Source organism: Dunckerocampus dactyliophorus, chromosome 20, assembly GCF_027744805.1.
Source record: "Dunckerocampus dactyliophorus isolate RoL2022-P2 chromosome 20, RoL_Ddac_1.1, whole genome shotgun sequence".
NCBI classification, from domain to species: domain Eukaryota; kingdom Metazoa; phylum Chordata; class Actinopteri; order Syngnathiformes; family Syngnathidae; genus Dunckerocampus; species Dunckerocampus dactyliophorus.
The window spans coordinates 7,809,037-7,822,203 of record NC_072838.1 but is presented as its reverse complement, the minus strand read 5'-3'; the positions used below and the strand labels follow the sequence as shown (position 1 = coordinate 7,822,203).

Here is a 13,167-nt window from a genome sequence, read left to right as displayed (position 1 = left end):
CTGACGCTTTTCTATCCATCAAAAGTGAAAAGAGATACTAAACAGCACATTTGAACGTGGTTAAAATAAAACTATGACTCATGTTGAACAGATGTGTAGAATTTCAATGCATCCCTCTCCTGTACTTCCACCAGTGGAACACAATTCCTATTATATTATTAACCCTTAAAAGTTAAGTTACACTTTTTTACCAGGGATGCTCCGATCAGGGTTTTATGCTGCCGATTCCAAAACCGATCATCCATGAGTGAGATCGGCCGATACCGATCACATGGATGAACTGTACATTTTTCAATTTATTTATGATGAGTGCTATTGGCTAGGGCCACCATTAGACAATTCCAAGGGTCCCTGGCAAATAGGTCATGTTCATTAAACAACAATGCCCAGATGGTGGTTGGAGGGCAAGACATAATTAGTATCATGACAGCAGTAGACACTTGAAAGTCAGTGCGTACCCAATAGACATAATATCCACTTCCTCGTGGGACAAAAATGAGCTCCAAACTAACCGCATTGTTTGTTTTAAAAACAAAATGCCACTGTGGTAAAAAGTCACGTTTGGAGTCTGAAGACGAGAAGCTAGGCAGATAATTCTCACGAGCTATGCTAACTAGCTAACAGCTATGCAAAACGTGTAAAGAAAGATGCAAGAGAAGTCGCACACCAATACGTTTGACAAGGAGATATTGAGAATCCAAACTACCAGACCATACCAATGTACCATTTTGCACCCCGAATTACACTTTTTTTTTTCAAAAATATATTAATAAATAATGCTGTTGCATGGCTGAATACGGCCAATTCATAGTCAGAAAAATGCACATTTAAGCAAATCTTGCCTAAATTAAAGGGGTAAGATTTTTTTACATAAAGTTGTATGAGAAGCCAAACTCTTTACTTAAGTGTCCCCAGCAACTAACCCAAACTACGTTCCACATCACCAAAATCTCACCAGAACTGGGCTTATGGGACCAAGTGGGGGGGGGGGTAAGTCACCGTCGATGCACTACACTGCTGATGGGGATGTCATACAACTTCATCTCAAAAAACCCGAACTATCCCTTTAAGCATTTTCCAGCATAAAAATGGCTAAACAAACTCAAATACAAAATATAACACATTCAGAAGATGCGTTCAAAGACGCTGATATGTAGCATTCTCCACTTGTCACTAGGTGTCAGCAATGTTGCTGTAATGTTCGGTGAGACACACAAGCACCAGACATGACACCCATTTATTGCAGGTTTGAATGATTTCACAACAGGCACAATAATCCCTAACCGGGCGACTGTTGTGGCCGTAACCCACACCAAGCTAAAACTCAATTCTGAACCCCCAACGTCACTTCCTGTCCGCCCCCCTACTCTGCTGTTCTGGCTCCGAAACACATTTACAGCAACACACGAGCTTTATTTATGTCTTATTTTCAAATCATATTCAGAAGGTCGTAAACAGGTTTTCTATGCTCTATGAAAATATTTGATTTAGAAATAAACCTACCACGCATAATTCACTTTCAAACGGGCAGAGGTACCAGCAGAGTCAATCTGTAATTGCTTTAGCATTGTGCACAACACAGACAAATGTTTATATCTCAGCGCTCTAATGAGAAACCAATAATGTATGCACAAAGGTTCACCCCGCCTTCCAAAAAGTCCACGCTGAACAGGCCCCCCTCTGCAAAGTACTCATTCATCAATGGGCCTACATTCAGCGTCTTTGGCACTGATGCAGCAATAAATCTGTTTTCATAGAATGTAACATTGCCAGTATTTCACTATTAGATGAGTCTCCGGTAAGGGGATGGGATGCTTCGGATCATAGTGGCCAAGCTTGTGACGGGCCTTTAAATTGAGATCTAAAAAAGCAACGATAATATATACAGTACTCCGCTATGAATTCATCATCGCAACATGATTTTTGGCAGGTATTTGACGTTTTTGTTAGGAAGAAGCATGAAGAGACGTCTTTCCCGTCACGTCACTTGTATTCTGCAGAGCACCCTTGACTTAAAAGGCACAGCAAGTGAAGGAGCAAAGCAATGAACAACAGACAACTGTCAAGCAAGGCTCAAGAGACTATCTCCACATCTCATCTGTCTCCCACATTCAGTGAAGGGGGCCAATGTCGCAATCTCTCGGCTTGAAGGCGGAAACAGAGGTCCTTTAAAGGGTTGAGGTCATTTCCTCAGCCTCTGGGCCATGGCGAGGAAAATAAAACGTCTCCATTTGCTCGGCCCTGCTTTGTATCAAATACTGCCGCCGTCTTTTTAAGATGATGCTTATGGGCACGGACGGCAAATGAGCGGTTCAGGATTCTCACAATGGATTCCTTTTCCTCGCTCCCTCAGTCATGAAACCCCAAATTTCTGTTCTATTTCGACCAGAATGTGGAGGTGGGCAAGCACCAACACTAAAGGAGGATTCTGGAAATATTTTCTACCGCATTTTGGACTGTGGGAATGTGTGTCCATTCATCTGGAACATTCATTCATTCATTTTCTACGCCACTTATCCTCACTAGGGTGGCGGGGGTATGCTGGAGACGGGGGTACACCCTGGAATGGTCACCAGCCAATCGCGGGGCACATACTGTATAGACAAACAACCATTCACACGCATATTCACGAGTCATTTAGAGGAAGCCGGAGTACCCAGAGAAAACCCAAACGGAGATGCAATACGATACCTTCCCAAATAATTTGATTAAAACCCTTGAACACTGAACCTGTCACCAGTGAGAGAATTTGCAATGCTATTTTCAAATGACCATAATTCTTGGGCCATTTGTGCAGTCAAAATTCCAACTATGTTTTAAACCAGAGGCTATGTTATTACGGTAATCGTAAGTGTTGTAGCAGTTCAGAGAAGACAAGGCTATAAACACGAAGCAGAGTGGAGTTTTGTTTACAAATGTGCCCAAAAAGGACGGAGAAGTGAGCTTTACAGTCATCCCTCGCCACATCGTGCTTCCAATTCCACAAGTTCACCCCATCCCGCTTTTTCAAAAGTTATTGTTGACTACATCCTATTATTAGACGGGAAACATGCATATTTAAGCACATTTTATGCATTTTGCCTGAATTAAACATTTTCAAGCATATGAAAGGCTAAATAAAGTAAAAGTACAAATATAAGGCATTCAGAAAACACATTGAAAGATGTTTTACACTGGTTACTAGGCGTCAGTAATGTTACATTGATGAGGCAATAACTACCCCAGAAATTACTGTACGAACACTGGAAGTCAAAAAGGAACAACAACAAGGAACTCTCCCGATGCTACCACGTGAGAGTCTCTATTATGTCTTATTTTTAGGGGTGTCTCGAGACACTCAGCTGACAAAACCAGACGAAACACAAGATTGGGTCTATGAGAACGAGACAAGATTTTAACATTACATTTAAGAAAAGTACAACGAATGATTATAATGATTCATTTCAACTATGTAACACCCTTCTGAACTCTGTGTATGCTAGCGGCCCCGCCGCCACCCACCAGGACAGAGACTGTATGACTGACAAAAGGGCTCACTCCGTTCATGCTGTTGTTCTATGGAACAAACGCGGCAAGGTGCTGAAACCAATGCACAGGGTGAACCTTCTTCCTGCCTGTTTGGAGGTGAGAGACAAGGGAAACAGACATGCGGGCACATGGCAATATATTGAGGCGGGCAAAATGGTCAAGTTCATTTTCATTCATTGTGTGATGAATTAATTGATTTATTATTGTCCCAGGCCTAGTGCCCACGAGACATTTTTTTTTTTTCCTGAACGAAACATCACGTTTTAATCCCACAGGATATTGTGACACAAGATCTTGAGACACCCCTACTTATTTATGTCGTAAATGGCTTATTTTCTCTTATGTTCACTATATTGGGTAGTACGAGTGTAAAGGTGAATATATGGTTGTTATTTACCATCTAGAGAGCTCTAATAATGTTAAAAAACGTATTTAGGAGGGTCATAAACAGGTTCTCTCTGCTGTAAGTACAAAAATGTTCCATTAATAGATAAGGACTCCTACTTCCTAGTTCACTTACGGTTGGGTACGGAACCAATTAAAGGAGGGATTACTGTATGTGAGAAGTTCTACAGAAGTGATATTTTTCAAGATTCAAGATTCAAGAGAGTTTTATTGTCATGTGCATGGTAAAACAGCAGTTATACCATGCAATGAAAATCTTATTCTGTTCATTCTCCCAAGAAAAGAAAGAAAACAAATGAAAGAATAAGAACATAAGAAACATAAACACATAAACATATATACCAATAAATTAAGCAACAACAACAGACGAGACATTAATACAAGTAAATAATACAAATAAATAAATAAATAAAGTGCTATGAGTGTGTGCGTGTGTTGCGTGCGGCGTGTGCGAGTGCTTCGTTGAGGAGCCTGATGGCCTGTGGGTAAAAACTGTTTGCCAGCCTTGTGGTCCTGGACTTCAAACTCCTGTAGCGTCTGCCTGACGGTAGGAGTGTGAATAGTGAGTGTTGTGGATGTGTGCTGTCCTTGATGAGGTTGTGTGTTCTTCGTAGGACTCTAGATTTATAAATGTCTTGCAGTGTGGGGAGGGCTGCCCCAACAATGTTCTGTGAGGTCTTGATCACCCGCTGGAGTGCCTTCCTATCACGTGTTGTACAGTTACCGTACCAAACAGTGATGGAGGCGGTAAGGACACTTTCGATAGTGCATCTGTAGAAGCAACTCAGGATTGTGGTGGACATGCCAAATTTCCTCAGTCTTCTCAGGAAGTACAGTCTCCTTTGGGACTTCTTCAGAATTTGTTGGGTGTTGTGAGACCAGGTGAGGTCCTCGCTGATGTGTGTGCCAAGGAACTTGAAGGTTTTCACCCTCTCCACCTCAGTCTCATCAATAAACAGGGGTCTATGCGGCTCCTTTTCCCTTGTTCTTGGGTCGATGATCATCTCTTTAGTCTTATCTGTATTGAGAAGGAGATTGTTATCACGACACCAAGCTATGAGGTCCGCCACCTCTCTTCTGTATGATGTTTCAACACCACCAGTGATCAGTCCGATGACTGTAGTGTCATCTGCAAATTTAATGATGCTGGTGTTGTTCTGGGAGGCCACGCAATCGTAGGTGAAGAGCGTGTAGAGGAGTGGACTCAGCACACACCCCTGTGGGGTCCCAGTGCTCACAATTCTTGAGCTGGATGTGCGGTTGTGGACTCTGACTGACTGGGGCCTGCCTGTGAGAAAGTTAAACACCCAGTTACAGAGGGAGGGAGACAGGCCAAGTGTGAGGAGCTTATCTGTGAGTTTGTGGGGGCTGACTGTATTGAATGCAGAGCTATAGTCTATAAATAGCATTCTGACGTATGTGTCCTGGCCCTGTAGGTGAGAAAGGGCTGTGTGGATGGCAGTGTTGACTGCATCATCCGTGGACCGGTTCTGGCGATATGCAAACTGTAGAGGGTCCACGGTTGCCGCCGGGATGCTCTTTTTGATGTGGGTCATGACTAATCTTTCAAAGCACTTCATAACAATAGGAGTGAGTGCTATAGGGCGATAGTCATTCAAGCAGGTCACGTTGCTCTTCTTGGGTACGGGCACTATGGTGGTGGACTTAAAGCAGGTCGGTACAGATGCTTGTGCAAGCGACAGGTTAAATATGTCAGCAAGCACATCAGCTAGCTCTGATGAGCAAACCCGAAGTGCACGTCCTGAGATGTTGTCTGGCCCTGCTGCTTTTCGTGGGTTTGTTTTGTTTAGAACCCTGCGCACATCAGCTGATGTCACCATGAGAGGTGAGTCCTGTGTGCTCCCCAGGTTCAGCCACCCTCTCTGCTCATCAGGAGTTTGGGTATCAAAGCGGGCATAGAACTCATTCAACTCATCAGGAAGTGTGGTTTGGCTGGACGTGGCTACGCTACTCTGCTGTCGATAGTCTGTGATGTGCTGGAGCCCCGCCCACATGCGCCGAGGGTCTGAGGTGGAATAGTAGCCCTCCAGCTTCTGTCTGTACTGCCTCTTGGCCTCCCGTATGGATTTTATCAAATATTTGGGTGTTTGTTGGTTTCAGTTCAATGTTTTATAGTTCAAGTTCACATTACAAATCAGAAAATCTTGCATTCATTTACATTCAGCCTGGAAAATTGGATTTCACTGGCCATCCGTTCAGGGTCCCTGTTCAGGTGCGCAAGGCTGCGTCTTTATTATTACTGTTTATTTCTTTTTGGGTTCCTTCTCAGGCTGACAATGAAAGGGAAAGTAGTTCACCGAAACACGGCGTAATGGGGGAACAAGAAAGGCAAGCTGTGATGCCAGCGGAATGATGGATAGATGTGGTGCACGGCCGCTACTGCTGCAGGAACCCAATACACCTCGGGCAGTGCTGGGGTATGATTAGTCTGGTGTGTTTTGAGTGTGTGGGAGAAGTGTATTACATGGTCTTGGTGTGTAGTTTTTGTTATATGGTACTTCAAACAGAGCTTTATAGCCCTTTTACACACCTGTGTTCTAGTCAGTAAATATACGGATACACACTGTCAAGGAGCTACGTGTGTGTGTGTATGTGAGTGGGCGACACACCTTCGCTGGTTTATGCTTTGATACACACAGCGTTCCGACATCCCGACAACTTGTACCAGTATTTACAGGTACTGTGTGTTTTATTTCTAGCTTTCCCACAACTTCCACTCCTATGCTTACTCATTCCTCTCCAGCGCATAAATGGACGCATTAGAAAACCACATCTGATATTCGACAAAGTAACTGAAATAACGCCATTAAGCCGTCAAGTCATTTTCATTAAGTTGCTCTACTTGGACTTTTTGGATTAATTATAGAATCACATTCACAGCCTTGTCTTTAGATAGATCACGGCCATGAATTTCTCATTAAAGAAATTCTGTCTTTTAATTCGCACACTAGCTTGGTATAATTTAGGCACGGCCAGCATATGCCAGCTTCTGACAATGATTTGCACCTCCGACCACAATGGCTGTCAAATAACGAAGTAGTGACTGATGTGGGGGGGGGGGGGGCATGCGTATGGAGGATCAAATGGGACAGCATCAAATAAATAAACGCATCTTTAAATAATTACTTGGCTCATTCAATCCCAGTCACTTTTTAAAAGACAACCCTTTCAGTACGGGACATTTTAGACGATTTTGACTGATCTTTCAAGGCACACGGAATATTCCGTTCTACGGCTATGTAAACATGGAAGCTACCAAAAGAAAGATTAGACTCCCGTCTTTCAGCAGAAAAAAAAAAAAAAAGTTTGTTTCTACGTTTTCTGTTCTTTAGTAATCAGCGGTGGAACGCAGCTAAGTTTCGTGTTCCCGACCAGAAAAGGGAGAAAACCATCTTTTTGTGAAAAGATACATTTCAAGCATAACTTTCACTTCATCTCTGCCGAGTTCTTATCAAATGCACTTCTGCCACCTTGTGGCCGTTTTCTATACCTTCAAAGTGCTCTCAAGTGAAATGCATTCGTGGAGAGTTGCGTCATCACCCCTCGTGCAAGGAAATTAAAAGTTGTATAAATGCATTGTTGGTCGTTTGGGATAAAACAAACGTATGAATACGTCTTTGGTATTGAATGAGTTCAATTAATAAACGTGCTATTTTATATGTGTTGTTCATTCACGAAATAAATAAATACAACACTGAATAATTTACTTAAATGCATCATTAATTAAAAGCGGAAGTAAATACATAAATGTGTCATTAATTCATTAAAATATTTAAGAATTAATTGTAATGTAAAAACAATTAAATCCTGGAAGTCTTTCAAAATATGGAGGCCACACAGGATATGCTCCAACTTTGGGAGTTGGCGAGAGTGTGGAAGTGAGACCGACTTGCTGACCCAGAACATGTGGAAGTTGAAGCAGAGGAGTTGATTGAAGTTGCTGGAGTTATTCCCACACTTTCTGACCAAGATATCGACTGCACAGTTCAGAAGAAGTACGCCACACCCCTTCTCTAGCAGTCTTGGCTTGATGTGCCGGGTAACCAATCAGGTGTTAGGATTCGCCCGTTGACTTTGATGGGCGACTGACAGATTCAGATAAATTCATGGAGTGCTCCAACACAGGCCCATGAAATAATTCATGGCAATAATAAATTATAATAGTAATAATAATTATGATGAATTAATACATAATTGAGGGAAATAGTTATGTTTTTACATAAACATCTGGTATTTTAATTAATTTCACATGTCAATTGATGACACATTTAAGTGATTTTTGTAAAGATGTATTATGCCTGCGCATGCATATGATTTATTTGGGGCCGATTAAAAAAAATCCAATAACCGGTATATCAGCACTTTACATTTTTACATTTTTCAGTAAAAAATACCTGGTTTTGGTGGCTTAAATATAGTTCACATACTTTTATTATCAGAAAATGCTGACTTGAACAATGCACACAATAGCATTTTATATCATAGTATTTATTAACACTGATAATGTGGACTATGGGGCTGCGTAAAGAAATGTATTCCATTGATTATGAATTCATAGGGCGGGATATCGATGCCTGTTGCCGCCTACCTTATTAAAATATTGTCCCAGGCGCTCTCTCTTCCCAGATCTGCTTGTAACAGAGCAAGGAATCCATGACCCCCTATAGCGTTCATGAGCATTCAGTAATCTTTATTCTAAATGATGCTTGTGACATCATTGACGATAATAATAATAATAATAATAATAATAATAAACAGCCAATAATGGTGGGCCTTTCGCCTCTGACGCCTTTTATGATGTTCATTTTCACTTCCATGGTGATGGCTTTCCTTTTCTTTCTTTTTCTTTCACTTCAGCTTGGGAGATAATAAAGTATAAAAAGCTAACTGATAAAGTAAGCAATGTTACACTGTAGTCATCCGCCCAGCGTGAAAGCACATACTGCACTCTTTTGCTGTGTGCCATGCGTATTCTTCCGCCAGGGCGTGTTTACAGACCTAAATTATTGCAGTTACTTATTATTGCATCTTCAGAGAACATTTAGGTATGCACTCCCAAGTATTTTGAGCCAGATCCAAAGGGGCCCCACAAATACCAACTCCATCTACCGTTCATGTACTTTTCAGTCATCTACCGTATGTTTTTTTTTTTTCTTCCCATAACCAACTTTTATTTCCATCTTATAAAACATTTTTCCTGTCTAAACGTTGACCGTGAGTATGCAGCACCAGGTATGATAAACTCAAGTGTGGGTGAAGAAGACTTCACCTTGAAAGGCCCCCTCTATTGAGACTGACATAAGTAATTATTGATCTGACTTCAACAGCTCTTAAACAGTGCTGCAAGATACCTCAGGGCAAGAACCATGCTTTTTTGAAATTGCCGTTTTCTCTCCATCTCTTCTTTTTGTACTTTTCCCCACGCTTGAGACCAGGCAGTCTTAATCGCTAGCAGCTAAACAGGACACAAAAGCAAATATATTTACAGCAATGCCAGTCTGGTTGCTGAAGAAGAACCCGTCGAGCAGGAGTGTGAAGAGTGCGATAAGCGAAGTTACAGGCAAACCTCGAGCTTTCGGGCGCCATGGTTTTTGTGTGAATCGATTTTGGGTGGAAATTAAGCCTAGCTTCTCGTACACTGTTGTAAACAAACGTGTAACAAAGTCGTTTATCTTTTGGTACGTTGATAGCATTGCTTGTTTATTCACACACCCAGCACAAAATCTCACAATACAGTCTTCCCTTGCCACTTCAAGCTTTGAATTTCACGGTTTCACTATAGTACCGTTTTTTAAATAATATTAATTAATAAATCATGCCATAAAATACGGCCTTTTATTAGAAAAAAATTCATTTTTAGACATTTTTTTTTTATTTTTCAAGCATAAAAGTGACTACATGAACTAAAAAATATAAGGCATTCAAAAGACGCATTCAAAGACAGTCAAATTCAACATGACTTATGTCCTAAAAGACGTTTTTACTGTTATGTCTACTATTTTGGGTACAGGTGCCTCTAGGGGTGTTATTCCATATCTAGAGGGCTCTAATAATATTAAACAAACATATTTAGAAGGTCGTAAACAGCTTTTCTATGCTTTAACTAGAAAAATATTCCATTTGTAAATCAGGACTCCTACCTCGCAGAAATTCACTTATCACAGTGGGTTTAGAATCAATAAACGAGGGATTACTGTGTCTTTCTTTTTTGGCTTTACTGTGTGGCCATGGCTGTGTTTTCATGAGTCCGGTTGCCGGAAAGTGTTCTCGGTGTGAAGTTACAGCCAAGATGGTGGCGGTTCAGAAAACTCACTGGGGGGTGTTTTTTTAAATCGTTGTTTACTGGCGGATGACAGCAGTATGACAAAAGCATTTTATTACGTGAATATAAATACATTTATTGCTTTCTTTGGCGTCATGAGCACTTGGGGCGTGGGTCCCAGGTTGAGACCATTTGAGAACCCCTGCCTTATAGGAACTGCTGTGTTATAAAATGTTCGTCACTTTACGCGCAGAATTATTCTAATACAAAAGACACAGGAGCCATTAGTATTGTTAAATATGGAATATTTTCCAACCTGTTTTGCAGAAGTACTGCAACATATTTGTGCCTGTTCACCACATAGCCATGAGAAATGATTACAAGGCCTTTCACTTGGAACAAGCCCACCCTGTTTTCTTAGTTATCTCACACACACACACACACACACACACACACACACACACACACACACACACAGTTTCATTATGAATCACCTTCCTGTTTCTTGATTGAGACGCTCAGCCACCTGGCCAAAACTGGTTGAAGCCAGATTAGACCGATACACCAACAAACAGTTAACGGGAAGCTTCCTGATCATTGGGACCACCCCTTCAGAAGGCATATGAGGAAGGGGAACTCGGTTTCACCTTAGAGACCGCTCAGGCTTCACAAGACTTTGGTTGATGGCTGACTGCTCTCTCCAGCACTGGCATTACAATTGCTTGTATTCACTCCAAATAGAATAAATTGTTAAACTTACTATTTGACCCAGTTGTTTCACAGTTGATAGAATTAAAGAGACTGCGTTGTTCCGACCCTGGTTAAATGGGCCGGACTGAACAATATACATCCCACAGTTTATTGGAGAAGTGTAGCAAGGTATATCAATGCAAAATTAGCTATGTGAGAAGCCCCCCCCAAAAAACTACTCTTCTCCTATCAGATGATTTTTGTATTGGTCATTGCGCTTGAACAATGGGGACCCCTTTTAAAGAACCTGATTTTTTAAATAATTGTAATACATTTAAGTTGCGGCACACAGGCCAAAGTAAATGAGAAATGCACTAAACGATGGTAGATGTCTTAGATAAAACGACCGACCTTTGCACTGGTTGGTGTTCTTATCCAGAATGGCCTTCGTTGACACGATCTTTCCATACCTGTGAAGACAGAAAACAAAGGAAATGTAATTGTTTTGATGCAGCATTAGAAAAGCTTCCTCACTGTGAAGCAAACCTACTAAAATACATTAATAAACTGGAATAACAACAGACAGGGATATATTGTTTAAGTGCATGAAAAACGCATATGATAAAAACATTTTGGGGGTCAAAATAAACACAAAGAAACACGTGTTTGCAGTAGTACAACAAACCACATGCTTGATAAATCATATCCACCCAGAAAAGGTAGGTATGAAAGATTGAAAAAGTGTGTGTAGGGGTTGAGTTTCTCTTGTACAGCCAGTATTTACAGACTTTTGGTGCATTGATCTGAGTTCATAAAAGCCCTTTTTCTTTACAAAAAAACCCCCACACAATCTCTAACATTGGTATAATTGTAAATATGTTACCAAGGCATCTTAATGTGTGACAGTTAAAAAGCTACGTGTGTGCAGTCAGGGCCAGCAACGCCTTCTCTACTGGCTTAAACATTTTCAGAAGCACTGACCTACTACAGTATTTGTTCCATGAAATTCTATTCATTTATTCCAACAGACCTATTGTCTTCATTTTGTAGCTATTTTCTAGTTTTTGTAGTTTCTTGTCTTCCACTATGCGTATGTTAGATTATTTTTTTTTAGTTTTGGTCCAATCAGATTTCAGCTTCAATGTGTTGCCACGTCAATCAACGTTGCCCAGGGCCATCAGAATCAGGAGTGCTGGTCCGATCACTTAAACGGTATTAGCAACGGGTGTGGGGCTGATCCGCCTCGCGGTAGGAGGCGTACAGTATTGTCAGCACACTTTTCCGAAAGCCTATACCTATCACTCAAATTGACAAAGGGTTAACTGGTTTGTTGCTTTTAGCATTAAATGACATTCATCCCCAATTCTGTAATGTCACACGTATTGTATATTGCATTTTTTTTAAAATAGTGATGCTTTGTGTAATTATGCCATGATGGTGGTGGTTTTAAGAGCTGGATTGCGTCATCTAAGTTCCCACTGAAAGCCCAAAGTATGAGATGCACCGCCCGCCACTGATGAATTGTGAATTCCATTTCATTCCAATAGTAGCTCTTAATAATTCATCCTTTATTTTCATGGCTTTGCTGTGTTACTGATTTCATTTTTTTATTGTTTAAAACACCCTTTTCGCATATTTTCTATGATTTTGTCCTCTTATATCTGTCGTCGTATATTAGTTTGTAAATCATGCCGCTACCTTAATGTACTTTAGAGTTGAAAATAAAGAAATGACTCTGAGGTCGTGTATTCTTCATGCTGTCAGCTGTGCTTTCATTTGAAAACCACTGCCATTAAAAATTTGCCAGACACATTTTGTGCATTTGCACAAAGTATCGGTGTCACTGATACCAGCCATAAGTGGTAATGCACATCACCATATGACATAAGTAGAAGAAAAATATATATATAATAAATTTGATGAATAATAGGATTGGCTGCGCTTTGCAGGCAGGCCCATAAAAAGCTATTTAAACATAAAAAGGATTTAGCATCAGTTGTTGCAGAAATGCAGTCGACTGGATTCCACAAGCGTAGTAAATTAAAGTCACGCGCGCACGCACGCACACACATTCTGTGGGGAAGAAGCAGTGGTGCATCCCGACACATATTTCACCAGTGGGGGGATAATTGTGCCATTTCTCAACGAGTGGCGAGCTCTATTTGACTCTATTTACTGCATGCTGCGGTGGGGTGGGTGGTATCTATGAACTGATGAGCTCCGAGAGGGAAAACTACCCGTTCACACAAATTCTGCATAAG

At 41.1% G+C, this 13,167-nt stretch overlaps 1 protein-coding gene across 1 annotated transcript in view; it reads right to left on the bottom strand.

Annotated features, from left to right (window-relative positions):
* rbms3 (RNA binding motif, single stranded interacting protein) overlaps positions 1–13,167 on the bottom strand; it is a 277,321-nt gene that overhangs the window by 204,093 nt on the left and 60,061 nt on the right. Inside the window, exon 3 of the mRNA XM_054763521.1 lies at positions 11,318–11,376. Within this exon, the coding sequence (XP_054619496.1) occupies positions 11,318–11,376 (59 nt within the window). The remainder of the gene's footprint in view (positions 1–11,317; positions 11,377–13,167) is intronic.